This window comes from Camellia sinensis, chromosome 6, assembly GCF_055761805.1.
Source record: "Camellia sinensis isolate YWXY chromosome 6, ASM5576180v1, whole genome shotgun sequence".
Lineage (NCBI taxonomy): Eukaryota > Viridiplantae > Streptophyta > Magnoliopsida > Ericales > Theaceae > Camellia > Camellia sinensis.
Genome location: NC_138966.1, coordinates 41,958,151 through 41,981,735, shown reverse-complemented (window position 1 = coordinate 41,981,735; position 23,585 = coordinate 41,958,151). Strand labels below are relative to the sequence as shown.

At 33.6% G+C, this 23,585-nt stretch overlaps 2 protein-coding genes and 1 non-coding gene across 4 annotated transcripts in view; all 3 read right to left on the bottom strand.

Moving 5' to 3' along the window:
* LOC114287761 (peptidyl-prolyl cis-trans isomerase FKBP43-like) overlaps positions 1-19,584 on the bottom strand; it is a 29,621-nt gene extending 10,037 nt beyond the window's left edge. The window contains exons 1-8 of one of the 2 annotated variants that reach the window (XM_082873723.1): positions 19,335-19,584; positions 11,591-11,678; positions 11,418-11,494; positions 10,071-11,284; positions 9,897-9,993; positions 9,692-9,734; positions 8,803-8,887; positions 435-533 (exon numbers count right to left, since the gene is read on the bottom strand). In XM_082873723.1, coding sequence (XP_082729849.1) covers positions 435-533; positions 8,803-8,823 — 120 coding nt within the window. In that variant the 5' untranslated portion in view covers positions 8,824-8,887; positions 9,692-9,734; positions 9,897-9,993; ... (2 more) ...; positions 11,591-11,678; positions 19,335-19,584. Of the gene's footprint in view, positions 1-170; positions 638-8,802; positions 8,888-9,691; positions 9,735-9,896; positions 9,994-10,070; positions 11,285-11,417; positions 11,495-11,590; positions 11,679-19,334 lie in introns of those variants that run through there. The other variant, XM_082873724.1, reaches the window with a different exon arrangement.
* Positions 8,854-23,585, bottom strand: part of LOC145793274 (uncharacterized) — a 31,797-nt gene continuing 17,065 nt past the window's right edge. The window contains exons 7-10 of the mRNA XM_082876059.1: positions 10,071-10,226; positions 9,897-9,993; positions 9,692-9,782; positions 8,854-8,887 (exon numbers count right to left, since the gene is read on the bottom strand). Coding sequence (XP_082732185.1) covers positions 8,854-8,887; positions 9,692-9,782; positions 9,897-9,993; positions 10,071-10,226 — 378 coding nt within the window. The remainder of the gene's footprint in view (positions 8,888-9,691; positions 9,783-9,896; positions 9,994-10,070; positions 10,227-23,585) is intronic.
* Positions 19,640-19,711, bottom strand: TRNAE-UUC (transfer RNA glutamic acid (anticodon UUC)). Its single transcript has one exon. It is a non-coding gene; the product is annotated as a tRNA-Glu (tRNA).

The window sequence follows — 23,585 nt, the reverse complement described above, 5'->3', positions numbered from 1 at the left end:
AAAATGCAACAACAAAAATGAAATAGATTAAATTTCATAAAAACATAACTGGTCATCCAAAGACCTTTAATGTTTCGATCCAAACCCTAGAAGTAGATTCAGATCATAAAATAAGAAGAAACAAAGAGAGAGGAGATCTGAGAGAAAAAGGAAGAGAACGAAAAGATTACCTGATAAAGAAATTGAGGGAGTTCGTATCGTTGGAGGTCTCTTATTCAAACGACCATGGCAATTTATAGAGCGAGAAACAGAGCGAAATCAAGAGAGGAATATCGAAAGCAAAATCGATAGAGAGAGAGAGAGCAAAATCAAGACAGATTTGGGAAATAAGAGTGAAAGGTGATAGGGCAAGTTTTATACGATTTGGAGACACGGCAAGCTCGAGAACGAGAACGAGAGAGAGCGTGAGACTGAGAGAAAGAGTGAGATACAACCTGGTATTGCGGCAGTGGCGGTAGTGATTTGCAACGATGGCGATTTGTGACGGTGGCAATGGCAATGTGCGACGTCGAATGCTTCCCAGTGGTAAGCGCCTGTGGTGTAGTGAGGTGAGGTGAGATTTGGCGGTGATTGATTGTGTATGTGAGAGAGAGAGAGAGAGAGAGAGAGATATAGTGTTTTGTATTCCTAAACAGAGGAGAATACCGGGGAGGGCGCCAATAGGTTTTTATTTTCCCACTAAAATTTTGGCACCTTGGCGACTAATTTCAAATTTTGTCGGCAAAAATATAAGTAATAACGACTAAATTATTTAGTAGCCAAATCAACTCAAACGGCAACTAAAATGTTAGTCCCCAAAACTCAATATACAACGATTAAAATTTTTTTTTGTCACTGAAAATAAACTTTTGGCGACCAAAATTTTAGTCGCCAAAGATAAAAAAATAATTTTTTATTTTCTATTCGGCGACTAAATATTTTAGTAGCCAAAACTCAACATACGGCGACTAAAATTCTTTTTGTCACTGAAAATAAAATTTTGGCGACCAAAATTTTAGTCGTCAAAGGTAAAAAAATAATTTTTTATTTTTCATTCGGCGACTAAATGGTTTTAGTAGCCAAAACTCAATACACGGCGATTAAAATTCTTTTTTGTAGCCAATTCTGGCAATTTTTAGCGACTAAAATTTTTTTTAGTCACCAATAACCAATATACCCCTACTAAAAAAAATTAATAGCTAAATATTGTCCTTTTGACGACTAAAAAAATTTTTAGTCATTAATTCCATAACTTTTGATGACTAAACTTTTTTTAGTCGCTAATTTAGCCGCCAAAGACGCATTTTGTTGTAGTGAGATGAAGTCATATAAGTGAAGTTAAACGTTTAGGTCATGTTTGTTTGGGCGGACGGGATCAGCATTTCCATGACTAATAGTCCTACGACTACGAATCCGTTGGATTATGTATCCTATCTTAATTAATAGTCAAGTTTAAAATAATTAGTCCGTACTTCAATTGTTTAACCAAACATCGGATTAATAATTTTACTGAACTATTAATCCAATCCCATGCTCATGTCCACTCAAACAAACATAGTCTTAGTGGATCAATTTTTATCTAATCATCTTTCAACAATTGAATTTCTTTCAATAGCATATTTGCCAAAATTATATGGAAAGGACAGAGTTGACTACTAATACAAAAACCAAGAGCACAACACATGTTTTATATAATCAAGAATATTCAGCAAATAAACAATCAATATCAAAATTCTCATGTATATGCATTTAAAACAAAGAAGCACAATGGATTAGGAAATGTATGCCAACACCAAAGGAAATCGTTAATGAAATTGGGAAATGTTTTTGTGTATTGTAGAGAGATGTCAAAACGGTCAAAACAGCACAATGCATTACTCATTCCCTCTAAACTTCTACATCATTAATCCCATTTGACCTCATCAAGTGTAATTTTAATGCAGGGTCATTTGTTATACATGAATCAGATCCAGTAAAATTGTACTATCAAAGAAAGACTGGTTGTTTACCTATTTATATAAAGTAAATAACTAGATAAACATAACAAGGCCAATGAAGTGAACAAAGCACATGTTAGAATAGGAAATTATATTACCATATTCTATTTTGATTTGACGTAATGGTCTATAATGAGCTGGCCCATAATTCTTGCCTCATGGCATTATGCTTTATTCTTAATATAAAAGGGATGAGGCTTCACTCATTCTCTAACCTTTTCTCTTTTCTAAAATCTTCATGGTATCAGAGCCACTCAGACCCTAGCTACCCTATTACACACATACACAGCAGCCATACCCAGCCTCTCTTCTCTTCTCCGACAGCCTCCCTTCTTCACCTTCTCACCCCGACAGTTAACCCAGCCCAAACCAAGCCTCCCGAAAGCCTTTGCCCAGGCTTCGACAATCCTCCTGGGCTACCAGATACCCTATTAGGGTGAGTCGGCAGCCCTCTGGCCTTCTAGGGGTCTGTCAGGAGTTCCTCTATGCCTGTGGGCCTATGTCATTTTGCTCTGTGGCCTCCAGAACTCCTGTTAGCCAGCCTCTGGGACCCTCCACCTGTGACGACAGTCTCTCTGCCCTCTAGGCCTCTGTCGGCTTGATCTCGTGCATCCAGTCTTCTGTTAGCAATGTAATGTTTTCAACCTAAAATACACAAAACACAAAAAAAAAAAAAAATGTAAAAACAAACATGTAGTAAAAAAAAATAAAAAAATACCTGAGTTCTTAATTCTTTATACTTTCATCGTGGTAGGTGTGTCTTTCCTTTTACTATTATCTTTCGACTTATGATTGTCATTGTGTTTGAGAGTTAAATAGTAGAGTGTCCATAGCAGATTCCCTTAGTGAGTCCACTACCTCTCAGCCACCTAAGAGCAAGAGTTTTATTATACCACCTACTATGACTGATAACCTCAACCCTATCCTTAAGATCACCACCTCTCTATTCAATGATCAAAATTATCTATCCTAGTCGCAAGAACAGATGAAAGATGGGATATGTTGATGGAAAGATACAGGCACCCAATACCATAGATCCTAGTTATGACCAGTGGGAGATCACCAACTCCCTCATCATAGGTTGGTTGATACATTCTATGATACCTGAGATTGGAGAGGGCTACTTGTCTATGGACACTGCCCAAGATATTTTGGAGGCTGTAACTACTACTTACTCCAGGAAAGGAAACTTCTCACAGGCTTTCGAGTTATGTCACTCCATGGTCCAAGGTGAAATGACTATCCTCCAGTATTTTACCTTCCTTAGCAATGGGTGGAAGCGGCTTGATCACCTTCAGGATTATAAGCCTATCTGTCCCACTAATTCTGCTGGTTACCAAGGGTTTGTGGCGCAAGAGCGGGTCTTCAAGTTCTTGGAAGGCCTAAATGTGGAGTAAGATCCGGTTCAGAGCAGAGTACTTGGCATGGATGTGCTTCCTTCTCTCCAGGACACCTTTGTTTTTGTACAAAATGAGAAGTGTCGCCACTCTGTGATGCTTCCTTCTGCTACTACTGATCGCTCAGCCTTGGTTTCTGCACCCCCTCGCGATACTCGTGATTCTTGTCCTTCCTCTGAGAAGGATAATCTTTTTCTATAACTACTACCATAGACCTCGACACACATGAGAGACTTGTTGGAAATTGCAAGGGATGCCCTCTGGTGGCCAAAGAGACCGTCCTAGTACTCAAGGGGGTCGGTCTGGTCAGTCTAGAAGCCGCGGGGCCAATGTTCGGGCACATCTTTCAGACACTGTTGAGCCACCATCTCCAGTTGTCTCCCCTACTGTTAATGTTTCAGGGTTATCTGTCTCGAATTATAAGATTGCTCTTCGCCACTTGCTAAACCGTTGAGCCTCCAGTTCTGCTACAGGTGCACCATCTTCTTCCTTTGCCAATTCAAGTAACTTGGTTGCTTCCCCATGTGCATTGCTATCTTATACAACTGTACCGTGGATTATTGATTCTGATGCTTCCAAACATATGTCTGGCTCCTCTAATTTATTCTCTAAGTATAACCCCCCATCAGGTCAGGAAAAAATGCGTATTGCTGATGGTACTATTTCCTCTGTGTCAGGCAAAGGTTTAATTCATGCCACATTTTCCCTTCATTTGTCCTCTGTACTCCATGTTCCCAATTTTAGTGTTAATCTTCTATCTTTCAGTCGTATTACTCGTGATTTAAATTGTAATGTGACGTTTTTTTTCCTGATCATTGTTGTTTTTAGGACCTTATCACGAAGAAGAGGATTGGCAGTGGTAGAGAGGAACATGGTCTCTACATTCTAGATCAAACAAACAAGCTGGCTCATTCATCTATCCAATCATCATCCACCAAGGACGACATTTAGCTGTGGCACCGTCGCTTAGAACATCCCTTCTTTTTATTACTTCAACACTTATTTCCTTCTATTTTTAAGAAAAATAGTGTGTCTGATTTTCAATGTGAGTCATGTCGACTTGGAAAACAACACCGAGCCTCTTTTGCTCCGTCTTTTAATAAAAGTTCAGTTCCATTTTCTTTGATTCATTCTGATGTATGGGGTCCATCCCGTTTTGTGTCTTTAAAAGGTCAAAAATGGTTTGTTACTTTCATCGATGACTATTTCAGGGCCACTTGGGTATATCTGATGAAAGATAAGAGTTTGGTATTTTCTATGTTTCAAAACTTCCATAAAATGGTTTGTAATCAGTTTGGGGTGGTTGTCCAGATTCTACGTTCTGATAATGGAGAAGAATATATTGACCCTGGTCTTGCCAATTATTTCGCCACTGATGGCACTATACACCAAACTTCATGCACTAATACTCCTCAACAAAATGGTGTTACAGAACGAAAAAATTGCCATCTCCTCGATATGGCTCGTTGTCTATCCTTTGAGATGCGGGTTCCTCGTTCCTATTGAGGGGAAGCGGTTCTCAATGCTACTTATTTGATTAATTGTCTACCTACCCAAGTCCTTCACAAACAAAACCCTCTTCAAGTTTTGTTCGGGTCCACCTCTTCCGAGTTCTCCATTTCTCCTAAAACCTTTGGCTGTGTTGCTTTGTCCATAATCATTCACTCACTCGTGGTAAATTAGATCCTCGGTCTCTTAAGTGTATTTTTCTGGGTTATTCTGCCACCCAAAATGGGTATAAGTGTTATCATCCTCCCACTCGCAAATGGTTTATCTCCATGGATGTCACCTTCTTTGAGTCTTAGTCTTCCTTTCTCTCCTCCCCCGTGTCACAGTCATCCCTTTAGGGGGAGCCTTGGTGTGAAGAGATTGTTCCACTACCGCCAGTGATTGAACAACTTGCAGATGATGTACCGGCAGTTGTTGTGGAAAATGAAGCAAGCAAAGACAAAGTTTATGTCAGGGACAAGGATAGACAAAAAGTCACCTGGATGAAAGAAACTACTTTCCTTTCTATACTGTCAACTTCTTCTTCGATTAAGTGTCCAGAGTCATCCTCCTCTCCTGAAAACCAGGTAATTCTGATCCTAATGCTCCTATTCCTGAGTTTTCAGATCTTGATGTTCTCAGTGCTAATAGGAAGGGGGTTAGGTCATGTACTCAGCATCCGATTACTAATCATGTCTCTAATTCTAATCTGCCTTTCTCATATAAAGCCTTTCTATCTAAAATTTCTTCTGTGAGTCTACCTACCAATTTTCAGGGTGCTCTCTCTATTCTTGAATGGAAACATGCCATGATGGAGGAGATGAGAACTCTCAGCAAGAATGGCACTTAGGAGTTAGTAAAATTATCTAGAGGCAAAAATCCAGTTGGGTGTAAGTGGGTGTACACTGTAAAACACAAAGTTGATGGTTCCATAGAACGGTACAAAGCAAAACTGGTTGCTAAGGGCTTCATTTAGACTTATAGGATAGATTACCAGGAGACATTTGCACCAGTAGCTAAGATGAACTCTGTGAGAATACTACTCTCTCTTGCAACAAATTTGGTTTGGCCACTTCATCAGTTTAATTTGAAGAATGCCTTCCTTCATGGAGACCTAGCAGAAGAGGTCTATATGGATATTCTCTCTGGTTTTGCAGATGCTAAGTCCAAAGGTAAAGTATGCAGGCTCCGGAAGTCACTTTATGGGCTAAAGTAATCTCCTTGGGCTTGGTTTGAAAGGCTTGCTCAAGCTATGCTGAGATATGGGTTCAAGCAAAGTCAAGCTAATCACACCTTATTTGTGAAACACTCTTCACATGGTAAAACCACAGCTCTTATTGTTTATGTTGATGATATAGTTTTGACAGGAAATGACGTTGAGGAGATCCCTCGATTGAAGGAATACTTAGCCAAGGAGTTTGAAATCAAAGACTTGGGTACTTTGAAGTATTTCTTAGGCATTGAAGTAGCTAAGTCCGAGGATGGTATCTTCATATGTCAGAGAAAGTATGTACTTGACTTGCTAAAGAAAACTGGGATGCTTGGAGGTAGACCATGTGATATACCTCTAGAACCGGGCGAGAAACTAAGCGAGGAGCAACAGGGAGAGCCAGTGGACAGGGGGAGATATTAGAGACTAGTGGGTAAGCTCATATACTTATTTCACTCCCGTCCAGATATTGCCATTACAGTGAGCATGGTTAGCCAGTTTATGCATGCTCCTAGAACTTCCCACTTAGAGACTGTTACGAGAATCCTGAGGTACTTAAAGTCTTCTCCAGGAAAAAGGTCTCTATTTCTCAAAACATGGACATCTCAGTGTGGAGGCATTTATTGATGTGGATTAGGCTAGATCAGTCACTGACAAACGGTCTACTTCTGGATATTACATATTTGTTGGAAGCAACCTAGTCACATGGCGAGGTAAGAAACAGAATGTGGTTCTTAGATCTAGTGCTGAGGCCAAATTCAGGGCTATGGCTCAAGGTGTATGTGAGTTGCTATGGATTCGACTATTGTTGAAAGACTTGGGAATCCGTCAAACCGATTCCATGAGGTTGTGTTGTGACAACAAGACAGCGATCAGCATAACTCATAATCCAGTTCAACATGACAAAACCAAGCATGAGGAGATTGATAGGCACTTCATCAAGGAAAACCTCACTAGTGGCAACATATATACTCCATTTGTGAGGAATGAGGACCAACTAGCCAATGTTCTCACTAAAGGAATAGGGAGCAAACCATTTCATAACATTCTCAACAAGCTGGGCATGAGAAATATCTTCACACCAGCTCAAGAGAGAGTGTTAGAATAGGAAATTATATTACCATATTTTAATCTGATTTGATGTAATGGGCTATAATGAGCTTGCCCATAATTCTTGCCTTACGGTACTCTTGTAATTATGTTTTATTCTTAATATAAAAGAAGATGAGGTTTCACTCATTCTCTAACCTTTTCTCTTCTCTAAAATCTCACTGAAGGCAAGCTAACATGGATTCATGAATTCACCTTTAACCCAACTTGTAGCTGCACAATTAATACACAAAACATGCATGTACGAACATATGCATACTCACATATTGCAGACCATAAAATTTGTTAGTAGTACTGATACATAAGCACATATGTGCATACACACATGCATGTCCAAACATATATGTGTACTTATAAAAAAAAGAGGAGGTTCTCATGCGGCTCCTGCTTATAGCAGGGTCAAGAAAGAGGTATATAAGGCAGCCAACCTTACCAAACTTTTTTGTGGTTCCATGACTAAAATATAAATGTACAGATCACATATATTGCACTAACAAAAATGTAACATCTCCAAATTTAAACTGAATTTGGGTTCAGAAATTCCAAATTCGTGTGATTATATTCAAAACCTGATTGAATAGGAGTGTGGCCATCTTAACAACTTGCCTGGTTATTTGTCCTACCATCATCTCTTAAAAACACAAATGTGTGTGATAAAGGATTGGCTCACTGCTTATAAAATACAGTTAAACAAATTTGGCCCGCCCTTCAAGCTGACATAGCTGTTTGAGGACATTTTGAAATTTCTTGACATTTTTCATTGAGATAGAAGCTTCAGTCTGGTCCCTTTTGAGGAAACTTATATTATACTGAACAGGCTATGCCAATAACAAGATTTTGTTTATTTTGAAAGCCAGCTACCAATTATATGAGATGATTAGATCAAAGTGTAACCGTCCAAGGGCATAGAAGCAAAAGAAAAATGGCATGCATAAACCAAAAAAAGCTTTGAATGAAAGACCCTGATAATTTATCTATTATTTTCCAGGGAAACTAATATGTTCGAATTTGAGCTCAAAACGAAGCTTTACTCTGGACACAACAAAATTGTATAAACAAGGGAGGCACACGCAAAAATGGCAGCCAATAGCAGTATATATGAACAAATACATGAAATTTAGACCACAAGAAAAAACCGACCAAGCACAATAGATAAATGAAAATTATAATACCATTAGATTAGTACTGACAGCAACCATATGCGTTGCAACTGCCTGAGGCCTGAAAAAGTAACCATAGAGAGAGAGAGAGAGAGAGAGAGAGAGAGAATGAGCTTAGTCAATTGGGATAAGTTTTTTGAAATTATTTCATATTTCCATGATCTCCTGACTAAACATACAATAATTTCAAAAAATTTCATCAATGTCCAGACTATTGCTTAGGATTCTAAATTATTTGCATATTTTAATGTCATCTGAGGCCAAAAAATTATAGCTAGACGTCTAATTCCCATTCATTTCATTACACGCATCATTTTCCATTTTCTGTCAAACTCATTTTCAAACTTATTCAATGTACTAACTCCTATTTTGAAAGTTCTCCTAATGACTACAAAATTTGAAACCTGAAATATCACTGTCTTTATCTCAATCAAAATGAGCACTTGTACTACTGCACTGACCCCAAAGCAGATGAAATTCATTCCCTCGGTGTCCGAGCATTCAACATAGTTTCAGCCGTCGTAAAAGTCTTTGAAACCACAACCACTGCAAACAAAACAGGAAAACTCAACAAGAAGGATAAGAAACCTTAAAAGTAGCTCAAGTGGTATCTCTACAATGGTCATTGAAAATGTTAACCAAACAAACAAAACAAACCTAGGGCAGTTTCAGGGTTCAACCCAGTAATATTTCTAGCAACGTCAAACTGGATCAACATTTGCCAGACTACAAACACGAGCAGAAAAAGGATTGGGATAAGATAAAATCATTGTTCAATCATAAAATGCATTGTTGTATAATCAGGTTGAGTTCCTGTCCCACTAAAAGCACAAACCATTTTGTAATTGTATTTATCAAATCATGATTTAAGTATTGGACCAAAACTAAAAACCTTTTACACTTGTAACAATGATCTCCAGTGCCATTAGTAATATGCTCTAGCACAAAAGTTGATATTAGACAAAAGGGAAGAAGTCCAACCTTCTTATGTAGGATAACACAAAAGTTAAAAGCATTGCCTTTCCATGGAATCATAATGTTATCTTGAAATGGGGACAAAATAATCTAGTTTAAGAAAATTAAAGAGACACAATTCTATGTACAAGATGTCAACTAAGACCTACACAACCATGAGCAATGCATAGCATCAATTTCACCCAATTTAAAATCCTAAAGAGCAATATGTGCTACTCGGAAAAACTGAAAGCATAAGATTATGAAACTATAATTTCGTGCAGTAAACAAGTTGAAAGGGCAAGTAATATCCAACTATTTTAGCAGAGAAGGTCTTATTGTTTCACTGATAAAAAGAAGCACAAAAAATACAGAGTTACAATAATGTGTACTTACAACCGCAGCTGGCGTCCTCTCGCACATTCAATAGCCTCTGGATCTGAAGGTTGCCAAGAATTAACCATAAACACTTGACGCAAGTTTTGTTCTTAAACAGATGTGAACAATTTAATTAGTAAAACAAGTAAACAACAAACTAAATCCTAAGAGAATCAAAATTAGTGAATGACATGTAGTGCAGATGGGAATGCATAAAATTAACCTGTTTGGAGAGTAGTATGCACAAAAAGAGGGCCTAAGAAGCTTCCACCAATGCCAATAGAAATCACATCCTTCAATGCTTTTCCTGTTGCTCCAACCTGCCAATGCCTACTCATTAGTTGAATTTTACACAGTACATGGCTTAACTAGATCATAAATAAAAACTCAAGCTTACCCAGGAACCACTGCGGACCCTCTCAGAGAATTCTTGGATCTTGTCAAGCACTCGCCAAACATCTGGGACCACATTCTTCCCATCACAGTTTATAATTGCATCCCTTGGAGCACGGAGTGATACATGTAGGACAGGCCTGTTCTCTGTGCTGTTTATCTGGATATGCCACGCCAAACAAAGCAGTTTGATCAAATATCATGAAGAGAGAACATTTGAGCAGTGTGTCCTATTACCGTAAATTTTGAAAGATAACTTATCATGTCAAAATTCTAAGTTGTTGATAGAATCCTAGATCAAATGCCAAAGGTTTGGATGCCAAGTATTCAAACATAGGGATGGTGCCTTTTGATTAAGCATCACATAAGCAAACTGAAAGAGTAGGTCTACACGAGTTCATGCATGATTTGGAAGAAGAAAGTAAAACCTCTGCTTACACACTCCCCATTGGACATCCTGTTAATTTTTTCTTTGAGACATGCTGCCTGCATTGGAATGTAGCACAATTAGAAAATCTATATTATCCATGCCCTAAGCACGGATACTTCTAAAATGGAGTCGTATCCGTATGGTACTCATGTTAGATACAGATACTCCTTAGATAGTCAGAATACAAAATCGATAATTCCTAAACATATCTAATACTTGATTTTAATTTTCAAAAGTATCGGATACTTTTTGGATACTCTAGGTCATGTACTCAAATTATTATGAAACTAAAATTGTAATAATTTTTGCATATTATTATAGTATAATTGTTCGAATAAATACAATAATTATTTTTCAATATTTTCTTATTTCTTACCGAAGAAAAAAATAATGAGATTAAAGTAGTGGTCTACTTTTTTAGATTTTACCAAATTAGTGTATCCAGTTAAAAAAATAAAATAAAAAGTAAACTCTCTATCTGCTCTTAAACTAATATCTAATTCCTAAAGAATGGTTCCACACTATTCTTTGAGCTCGTATATAATATAATATTAAAAATTATAACTTTTAATTCTTTCAGCGTACCATGGTTGTTCCTATATCCTATTTTGATTTGAGCTTTTTTCGTATCATTGTATCTGTATCATATCATATCTGTATCCATGCTTCATAGTCCATGCCTAAAAAAGGAATTGCTCCAACACACCTCTGCTAATTTGAAAAGTTTATCCATGGTTTCAAGAGTGGCACATTGCTGTGAATAGTCTAACAGCATCCCATCAAACTCACTACAGGAGACAAAATCCATTATAATGCACATTCTAATCCAATGCCCATTATAATCCTTAGACTTGATGTACTATCTAAACTATACAAAGAAAAGAATAATACAAATTCCATGGGTTAAACAGAGAATCTTACAACATCATTGATTTGCATCGCTCGGTGTCACTCATCAATTCACGTAAATGCGTCTTTTTGATGTCATCAACAGGGGCCTGCTCACAGACACATGTTTCACCTCAAACACACACACACACAAAAAAAAACTTATTCTGCAAAAGCCCAAATACAAATTGTAAATTGAGGACTACCTTCAAGTTCTTCCATTGTTCTGTGTCACAAATAAGGGCAGACAAATCCATCCGCAATAATTTCAAACCAATTCAAAGATCAAGTGGCCTGCACCGAAACAGCCATCATTTTGCAAACCAATGATAATATAGTTATATTCTTATATGCTCTGTTGGTCAGTGTTATAATGGAACCAAAAATGGAGAAATAATAAACAGAAAACAAACTCACAAAATTTATGTGATTCGACTATAAACTTGTTATGGATTATGTTTATTGCATATTCACTATGTAAATAGCAATCTTCAACACATCATCTATTACAAAAGCTCTCAACACCATAAAACTCTGAATAATTGGGCTGTAAAGATGGTGAATAGGCAATAAATATAATCCAGTCAAATTTGAGATATACAACCATATGATAAAATTCAAGAATAATGCTACATAAACTAACAAATCTTATAATTTTTTATTTTTTATTTTTTACTTATTTATATGCCTCTTATCCTATCATTGAAGTGGTCTTGTTTCAGTTTCAAAGTTCCTTTTATTGCGTGACGCATCACTTAGTAAAAGAAAATTGGGTAAATTGCACTTAGCCCCCTTTATGGTTGGCTATTTTTCCACTTTAGCCCTTCATATTTCAAGTTTTTCTTAATTTACTCAAAAAATAACTTTATGTCCAAAATCAGATAGAAAACAACGCATTGATCATCACATGGCATACAAATATTTTACCTAAACCCCAATATAATAATAATTTTTAGTGTGACATTTTTTGTCTAATTTTGAACGCAAGTTAGTTTTGGAAGTAAATTGAGAAATTGAAACATGAATCCCAAAGTGGAAGAACAAAAACTTGCCAAAGTGAAAAAAGGGCCAAAATTGAATATAACGAGAAAAAAAAAATTGAATATAGGATTTTTCATTGTTCACTTTCTTGGCAGTCAAACAAAGGGGTGACACAAAAAGTGATTAATGGGGGCAGGGTAGGACAAATTGAACCTGTAATGCTTCATTTGGTTGATTGAAATGAGAGGGAACTGTTATTTTGTAATTTAATATTGTATTTAATTTATTTTATTTGATACTTGCATCTTTTTAGGAATAAGTTTATAACGTTAATATTAGTTTCCTAGTCTTCTGGGTTGGCCTACAATATCTCTTAAATATCTAATTTATTGTTATTTAATTGTGTATATAATAAGACTTCAACGCTGTTTCAAAACACACAAAAAATAAGTCTTTCTTCTCCTCTTCTTTTGCTCTATTCTTTTCTTTGTGAGTTTACTGAATTGAGTTGACAAGTGAGCGTTGGGCAATTCAAGGTTCGTGAAATTCACTTTGCTGCACACAAGTGATTTCGAAGGTCGTTGTATCTTGGGGGAGGAACAGCATTCAACTTGGTGCAGAAGAGGGTGTATCATTCGTACGGAGAACACAATCTACGTGCCTCGACCACCATACAGGCTTCTCTAAACATTCTCTCTAATAATAATATTTATTTGTCATTTTTGGTTTATTATTATTTTGGTATTTTATTCTGACAAATATTTAATTTTTTCCAACAATCTTAGGAACGATAATTAAGATTTTATGTTAGAAGTTGTTGTGTTGGTTATAATTTTATTTTGAAGAAAAAAAAATATGGGATTTGATGAAACCAATTCTTGCAAGCCTGAGAAGTTTAATTGTCAAAATTTAGCTGTTGGCAAGAACAGATGAAATTTTGGTAACCACTTTGGGTCTTTATTCAATTATTCATAAAGCTATTGTTTCAAAAGGAAAAGAAAGGTTTCTGAAAAAGAAAAGGATTCTGGAAAGAGTGAAACTTCTAAGGCTATAGAAATTGTTGAGACGGGTAAGGATTTAATTTCGTCTATAAAATCTAATGGTGATAATTTTGAAGAAAAAGATTATCTTTGTCATGATAGGATGTTAAGTGCTTTATCTCCTTCTACATATAATATTTTTTACGGTATAAAAACTTCTATTGAATTATGGGAAGCACTTGATTTTAAATATGGGTCTGAAGATGCTGGTCTTAAACGTTACTAACCAAACCAAACCAAGCCTTAAGTCCTATCAAATGGGGTCGGCCACATGAATCATTCTTCTCCACTCGACTCTATCAACGACCATTTAGTTAGTCAAATTAAGGACATTCATATATCTATTTACTACACTTGCCCACATCAATCTAGGTCTGCCCCTTCCCCTAACACTTCCATCTACCGTCACTGTATCACATCTCTTCACTACTGCCTCTGTTGGTCTCCGCTGTATATAACCAAACCATCACAATCTATTCTCTCTCAACTTATCTTCTATTGATGCTACTCCTACCCATTCACGAATATACTCATTTCTAATTTTGTCTTTTCTAGTCTTACCACACATCCACCTTAGCATCCTCATTTCCACAAAACACTCATCTTATCTACATATTGTTTCTTAGTTGCCCAACATTCCGTCCCATACAACATCGTTGGTGAAAAATTTTTAGGCTTTCATATGATTGATGGTAAATCAATATTGGAACAAGTGCGTGAATTTCAAAATATTTTGTATGATCTGAAAAGAAAAGGAATGGATTTATCTGATATTTTTTCGGTTGCTTCACTGATTAAAAAATTGCCTCCATCTTGGTCAGAATTTGGTAGAATGTTAAAACAAAAACATGATGATTATACCTTTGATGAATTGCTAGGATCCCTGAATATTGAGGAAAAGCACCGTGAAAAACAAGTTGAGTTTTTAAATTTTGATTTTCAAGCCAAGGCACATTTTGTAGAAAATCTTAAACCCAAACCTTTTAATTTGAAAAAAAAAAATGGTGCACACAAGAATGGAAATAACAATCTTAATAATAAATCAAAAGGCAAAAATATTATTCAGAGAAAAATAGTGCCTTGTTGGGTGTGTGGGAAGACTAATCACACTGCTAGAGATCGTTATCATCGGAAAGATCAACCCCATAAAGCCCATGGTCCTCCAGAAACCCCTAAACCACAAGTTAATGTTGGGACTATAGGGGGCAGCTCTTCTAACCCTACTATCAAGTATTTTGTTAGTGATCCTGAGTTAAATATTGTTTTTACTCAAGTGCTAATATTCATGTGTGCATTGATAAAAATATTTTTTCACCTTATTATCAGGAATCAAGCATAAGAACTGTAAGCATGGGAAATGGGAGCTGGGCCCTGGTATTAGGTGAAGTACAAGTTAGGTTGAAATTGACATCAGGCAATATAATCACCTTAGATGGAGTTTTGCATGTTCCTGATAGTAGGAAAAATTTAATTAGTGTATTTTTGTTAGTTCAACTTGGTTTTTTGAATCAAATAAAGTTGTAATAACTAAGAATGGTAACTTTATTGGTAAAGTTTATCTTCATGATGGTTTGTTTAGTCTTAATGTTATGGATTCTATTTAAATAAAATTGCATGTTATTTTTTCTCTACTTCTTCTATTGCTAATGTAGAATGTTCTAATACTTAGCATAGTAGACTTGGTCATGTGAACTTGAACACTATTAAAAGAATGATGAGTTTAGAAAAACTAAGGGAAAACTACCAATATATCCTAATTGTTGGACTTAATTCCCAACAAGTCCTATTGGCAATAAGTCCTAGTAAAATCGTCACTAAAAAAAAATTTTTGTGACGATTTTTTGTCACAGTAAATTGTCGCTAAAACTTACAATTACTGACATTTTTCTGTGACAAAATTTTCAAACTGTCATTAAAAGTTGAAAATTACTGACTTTTTTTGTCATAATTTTTTTAAACCGCCGCTAAAACTTATAATTAGTGACATTTTTGTGACAATTTTCAAACTGTTGCTGAAAATTAACAATTAGTGATATCTTTAAATAGCATTTGATGAAAAACACAATTAATTATCATAGGACCTATATGTAAGTCCCCCTAGAATTAATTCCAAAATCTGTAATTTATTTAAAGGAAAGATGTCAAGTATGTGTACAAGCCAAACAAACTAAAAAACCTTTTAAATCTCTTGAAAAGACACATCTTTGTTATAACTTATACATAGTGATACATGTGACCTTAACAATGTGTTAACTCAAGGTGGAAAAAGATATTTTATTACGTTTGTTGATGATTTTTATAAATATTGCTATGTGTATTTAATAAGTCACAAAAATGAATTATTTGATAAATTTAAAATATATAAAGCTCGTGTAGAAAATCAATTAGAAAAGAAAATAAAAGTCTTAAGGTTTGATAGAGGAGGCGAGTATACACCAATAGAAATGGAAGAGTTTTGTGAACAACATGGAATTATTCACCAAGAGTCTCCACCTTATTCACCACAATCTAATGGAGTAGCAAAACGTAAAAATCGAACATTGCTAGATGTGATAAATGTTGTGTTAGCTAGTTCTGGTTTACCTAATAATTTATGGGTAAATCTTTACATTCTACTTGTCATATATTAAATAAAGTGCCTTACAAAAATTAGGAAAAAAACACCTTATGAAATTTGGAAAAATCAAAAGCCTAGTTTAAAATATTTCAAAGTATGGGCTGCTTGGCTAAAGTTTTAATACCAACTACTAAGGAAATAAAATTATGACCAAAAACTGTTGATTGTGTATTTATTCGGTATGCTTTAGATAGTATTGGTTATAGATTCTTAGTAATTAATTTTGAAAATTCTTATATTTCTAATAATATTATAATAAAGTCGAGCAGTTGTATTTCTTAAAAATGTATTTCCTATAAAGATGAGTTATCTAAATCAATTGGTGAAAATTCTATGTCTAATAGTAGTATAGAAAATCAAGTAGGAACTGAAGTAAGAAGTAAAAGAGGAAGAATGTAAAAGAATATTGATAATGACATTCTTACTTATTCAATTGAAAATGATCCTAGAACATATAATGAAGTTATGACATCGGTAGATCATACTTTCTGGAAAGATACTATAAATAGTGAAATGGATGCGATTACGACTAATAATACTTGGTACTAAACTGATCCTCCACTAGGTTGTAATACAATAGGCTATAAATGGATATTCAAGAAAAAAATTAAGAACAGATGGGACCATAGAAAAATTTAATGCTAGACTTGTGGCTAAGGGGTTTAAACAAAAAGAAGGGATAGATTTCTTTGATAAATATTTCTCCGGTAACTCATATAACTACTATAAGGAACTTAATAGCTATTGCCACAATTTATAAATTAGATATTCACCAAATGGATGTCAAAACGGCGTTTTTAAATGGAGAATTAAATGAAGAAATTTATATAGATCAACCCGAAGGTTTTGTAGCTCCTAGACAAGAAAGAAAGGTATGTAAACTTGTAAAGTCTTTTTATGGATTAAAACAAGCTCCAAAACAATGGCATGAAAAGTTTGATAAAGTAATTCTTTCTAATGGGTTTAATATCAATGATTCTAATAAATGTGTGTATATCAAAAAAATTGACGGTGCTTGTGTTATTCTCTGTTTATATATTGATGATATTCTTATTTTTGGTAGTAATCTGGTTAATATTAATGATACTAAAAATTTCTTATCTAGCAATTTTGATATGAAGGATTTAGGCCCAGCTAATGTTATATTGGGTATTAAAATAATTGAAAGTGATAAAGGAATTGTTTTGTCACAAGAACATTATGTTGACCAATTGCTAAAGAAATTTAATTATTGTAATGCGAAAGTTGTATCAACTCCATTTGATCCTAATATTTGCTTCAAGAAAAATATGGGTGAAAGTATTTCTCAACATCAATGTGCTTAAATAATAGGATCTTTGATGTATCTTTCTAATTGCACAAGACCTGATATTTCTTTTGTTGTTTTTAAACTGAGTCGTTACACTATTAATTCTAGTTTAGAACATTGGAATGCAATTGAAAGAATTTTTAAATACCTTAAAGGTACAATAAATTATGGAATTCATTTTTGTGCGTTTCCTGCTGTGCTGGAAAGATTTAGTGATGCTAATTGGATAATTGAATCTTATGAAACTAAAGCAACTAGTGGTTATGTGCTTACTTTAGATGGTGGTGCAATAGCCTGGAAATCTTCTAAACAAACTGTTATAGCTAGATCTACCGTGGAAGCAGAACTCATTGCCTTAGATTTGACTTGTACTAAGGCTGAATGGCTAAGGAATTTATTATCTAATTTACCATTATCTGATAGTCTTATAACTGCTGTCTCTATTCATTGTAATAATCAAGCTACAATTGCTAAAGCAAAAAATGCAAATTTAAATGAGAAGAAAAGATATATTAGAATAAAACACAATTCTATTTAATAGTTATCATCTCAAGGTGATGCAGCACTTGATTTTGTGAGCTCTGAAAAGAATATAGTAGACACAATCTAGTTGTTAAATCAGCAAGGGGAATGGGACTGAAACCCATAAATTAGTCATCGCAATGGATACCTAACCTTTGTGATTGGAGATCCCATGAATAGGGTTCAATAGGTAATAATGAAATTCATGGGTGACTTGGAGGAGCACTAAAAATATTAGAGGGAAATTCCCTGGTCCTATTCCTATGTTGATAGTGCTCAATATTGGGACGGGTTTTAGGAAGAGCTTAGCTCTGAATATGTACAAGGTAGGATTTTTACAAGGCATTGGTCACAAATCACTCTTGGAGGATACACCTATATAAATGTGGCAATGAGGTCGCTGTTGTGGGAAATTGGGTCTCCCTAAAGACACTTATAGAAACAAGATATGTGCGCATGACCATTTTGCTCAAAACCGTTCCAAAACCATGATAATTGCCCATACTGTATGTGTGGTAAGCCTGTGTTTGACCACAAGGACCTAGTTCAAGACTTTATTCACTATAGTTCCTTCAAATTGAAACTTACTAACACTAAATGGAGGTTCAAGTCTGGAAGACACCATTGTGTAGTAAAAACGCTCTCTCTTTTTTTTCAATTTTAAATTATATGTGAGGGATTGTTATTTGTAATTTTAAAATTGTATTTGATTTAATTTATTTTATTTGATATTTGCATCCTTTTAGGAATAGGTTTATAACGTTAATATTAGTTTCCTAGTCTTTTGGTTATCCTACAATACCTCCTAAATATCTAACTTCTTGTTATTTAATTGTGTATATAATAAGACTTCAACATTGCTTCAAAACACACAAAAAAGTAGTCTTTCTTCTCATCTTCTTCTACTCTGTTTTTTTCTTTGAGAATTTACTTTATTGAGTTTACAAGTGAGTGTTGGGCAATTCAAGATTCATGAAATTCAATTTGCTGCAAACAAGTGATTTCGAAAGTCATTCTTGGGGAAGAAACACTACTCAACTCGGTGCAGAAGAGGGGTATAGTTCCTAAGAAGAGCGCAATATGTGTGCCTGCTTCTCTAAATTTTCTCTCTAATAATAATATTTATTTGTTATTTTTGGCTTATTATTAGTTTAGTATTTTATTCTAACGGTAAATCCTGTTTAATTTTTTCCAACAGGAACAAACATCACAATGAACATTGTTTTATGTAATGATAATTCTATTCCACTTCATTCCAATAAACCAAATGCTACTTAATTGTACAACAACAAAAAAAATAAAATTAGCAATTCAGTAACGAAAGCGAGCCTTTCGATTAATTAAGAAGAATATCTCGAGACCAATGAACACATGAAAGATGTTGGACGACTTAAAGAAGCAAAAAAAATAAAAAGTAGCTGCAGTCCTTGGTTTAATTATAAGGAAAAGGGAAGGAAATAGGAGTTGAGAGAGCTTTATACCTGGAGATATCGATATAGATTGATTTTCAGCGCAGAAGAAGAAATTGCTGTCTCCACAGAATAGAATTTCCGTTACGAAGACAAAGTTGAATGAAAAATACAAATAAATGTGACTTTGGAATTGGAATAGAAGAAGGCAGAAAGAGCTATTGCAGTGCCACGCCAACCTTGCTTGGTTTTGGAATCACGTGGGTGTAGCCGATTGCCGATGTGAACCGGTTTCCGTACTTATCTATATCAGAATGAGACACAGACCAACCGGCTTTGGTGAAAGAAAAATAAAAGTTAAAAGAGAAAGGATATAATTCCGTTGCCGGGAATCGAACCCGGGTCTCCTGGGTGAAAGCCAGATATCCTAACCGCTGGACGACAACGGATTTTGTTATTGTTATTTCCTAGTTTAGCATCATATATCATAATTTTAGTTCCTGTCTGTCGAAGGGGTGTATATATATCATAAAAAGTTTAATGAAATAATTAGAACTTCATTTTAACTATTTTTTCATTGAGTTTAAATTTGACAAAATGAATAAAGGATTGGAGGTGTCTGGACAAAAGACTCATTTTGTCTACATAAAATTATTTAATATTCAACCCGTTAGGCTTAATTTAGTTGGTTATCATGACTTTTTTAATGGTTTAATCTCAAGGAATAAGTCATGGGTTCAATTCTCTTTAAGAGAAAGATGAATTAAGAAGCGAGTATTTCATACTTTGCAAGAGTTTAACTTCCATAAATGCTATGCTTTTCTATTAGTCCTACAACACTACATTCACATCAATGTGTTAAAGTGATTATTTGAGGGCTTGTTTAATTAAGCAAATTATGGCATATGATTAAAATTATTTATCACATCGCAATGTTTGGTTGTATTTTTTGTTATTCGGATTAAATTCTAAGGACATTCTATCTAACAAAAGTAGTGATTTTTTTTTAATTTTACAACTAATAATACAAAACAAACATGGATAAAAGATAATTATTTATCTCACTAATCCAACTGCATCACTAATTATTCATTATTCTCATAAATTATTAATCATTTCACTATTAATCATGTTAATCAAACAATTCATTCATAGCCCATGGAATTGGATTGCCCATCCGGTGAGACCCACAAAATGACGTTTGCTTAGAGGAGAAATGGCCATGAGACTCTTTTGGTCCTTGTCTCACAACAAAATCACATTTTACATAATGAGTGTTTTTAATGTAATTTCATATATTTAATTTTAACTAATTAATACTATCATGCTATTACACAAATAAATATAATCTATTTTACATCTCCAACTTAATACTACCACATTAATAATCCTCTCATTGAATTTCATCATATTAATAGTCTCATCCAACCTAGTCTGGCTAACAAACAAAGCTTAAGATTATAATTAGTTTGGGTGAAATTTTACTATATACACCTCTTAAAAGTGGCGTACCATATGTTTCCCTAGTTATGTCATTTTCCTTTTTAGTTATGACTAATTTTCTTATTTAGTTATAACATTATTTTAGTTATGACTCATAAGATATTTGGTTATGCCTTATGTGATGAGATGTTTAGTTATGCCTCATATGATATTTGGTTATAACTTTTTTTTTAGTTATGACTCAGAAAGTATGGAATTATGTCATTTTCTTTTTTAGTTATAAGATATATATGATACACACCTTTTCAAGGGTATATGCCATGGCTCCGTTTGGTTTTGTTTTAGAATTATGATTTGAGTGTGGAGTTGTGATTTAAGTGTGGAATTGTAAGTTGAGTTTTAAAAATAAAAAATTTGTTTGGTTATGAGTTTTGAAAAGAGTTTTTAAATTTTGAAAACTCATAACCAAACAAATTTTTTATTTTCAAAACTCATAACTCAAAACACAACTCCATACTCAAATCATGATTCTAAAAATAATTTTAAAAAATAAAATAAAAATAATATTTTTTGAATTTTTTCTTTTAAAATAGAGTTTTGAATTGTATGTTTGGTTTTGAATTTTGAAAAAAGGGTTTTGAATTGAGTTTTGAGTTGTATATTTGGTTATGAATTTTGAAAAAAAAAATTATTAAAATTATGATTCCAAAGAGGACATGGCCATATCTTTCCCCTCTATAAAACCAAATCAAAGATGAAGTAGATCATCAAATTTCCAACAATCAATTTTTTTTACTAAAATTTAATGAAATGATTGAAAATATTTTCTTTTATGGAAATGGATAAAAGATGTATTCGGGATAAAGTGTGAATTTTTTTAAAAGTTTCAATAAATTAAAAAAGAAAAAACACAATCACAGTGCCCATATCAAATAAAAATTATAACTAAATTTATACTCAGATTTGAATATAAATAAATAAATAGTAAGAATTAGAGATGGCTTAAATTAGATGAAATTATTTGTAACTTTGTAACAACTGTTCATGTAAATTGTTTGGAAATCAGTTATTTAATTATTGAAAAAAATTAGTAAATGAAGGGGGTTTAAGTGTTGTGATTTTTAGTTTAGGGGGATAAATCGACACAAAAGCAATAGTTTTTTTTTTTTTTTTTTTGAACTTAGAAACACCAAAAGGCTTACAAAACATCCACATACACGGTTATAATTGTTGGAAAATTGGTTTATATAAAGCTTATTTTGGGTCAATTTTGAGACCAAAATTGAGTGGATCCCAAATGTCTTTTGAGGTGGGTCCGAAGAGGTGATGTATTTCTTGCCGCATGGCAAGTCACACGGTAAAGACGGTTCGTCAAAACCATTTACGAGTGAATGGGAACATGACGTCGTTTTCGGGTTTAACATTAATTTTTTAGATAAAGTTCTTTTGAATTTTTTCAATAAAAATTATTGTGGAAATATAATTTAAATACAAATTTGATTTTGGTTTCCTTAAGTGGTTTCCTTAATTTAATTTAATTAAACTATTCAAATAGTTTAATAATAGTATTCCAACAGTTGTAATTGTTTCACCAACGGCACCTTTTTCAAATTGTTTGGAAATTTGTTCTTAGCAAACGGACAAATCAAGTTGCACCTATTCAATTTTATTGTACACCTTTTGCCTTCAATTTGATACCTTTTCGGGTCTAATTTTTTGCCTATAAATATAGATACATTTCTAGCAGTCAAGACAATCCAAAAAATTCAGTCTGCAATCTTTCAATTTGCTGTCCATTTTGTTCTAGTGTATTTATTCTTTATATATATAATTTTAGGAATAAATATTAAGAGAGTATAGAACACAAGGTTTGGTTCGCCGTATAATTTTGTTTGGTGTGCTACAACAATTTTGTGAAGATCATTGTATCCTAGAAGATAGACGCCACTCAACCGTAAGCACCGTAGCGCGGCGAATCTGTCTTAAGGACAGAGTGTCACACACTCGACTTGGTCTTTGAATTTCTAATTCGGTTCAATAAATAAATTCGGTACGTTATTTATTTATTTATTTGTTTGAGTTTGTTTCAATTTATTTTATTTACACAGAAGATTGTTCCAATAATCTTAAGACAGATTCGAATTATTCTGTTTATAGAATTTTTCGTTTGTTTCCTTTTCCCTTTCTTCTTTTAAGAAAATTATTTTCTGTAAATTTACAAAATAATATTCTGATTGGAAAAACAAATAGTGATTATATGTTATTTGACAGATAGTAATAATATACTGTCTATTTTCTTTGACAACTAGTAGTACGATACTGGTGTCATTAACAATTCAGAATATATTTTTGTGGAATTTTTTCAGAAATTAATTTTGGGTTTTAGAAATTATTTTCTGAGTTTTCCTTTACTTAAAATTCTGTTTTAGTATTTTAATTATTGAAGTGTTACAGAAATTAATTTTCTGTGTGGAATTAATTTGGTTGAATAAAATTTTATTTTATTTCCAAATTAATTAAAAAATAAAAGTTATCTTCTAATTTCTTTTATCTTACAGAATTTAATTTCCTGTGTGGAATTAATTTGGTTGAATAAAATTTTATTTTATTTCCAAATTAATTGAAAATATAAAAGTTGTATTCTTATTTCTTTTATTTTACATAATTTAATTTCATGTGTGGAATTAATTTGGTTGAATAAAATTTTATTTTATTTTATTTTATTTTATTTCCAAATTAATTGAAAAATAAAAGTTACATTCGTGTTTCTTTTATTTTTTACAGAATTTAATTCTGTGAATTTGGTTTAATTTTCTGTGTAGTGTAAATTCTAATTATAATTTTGTTTTATAAATTAGAATTGATGGCTACTAAAACTAA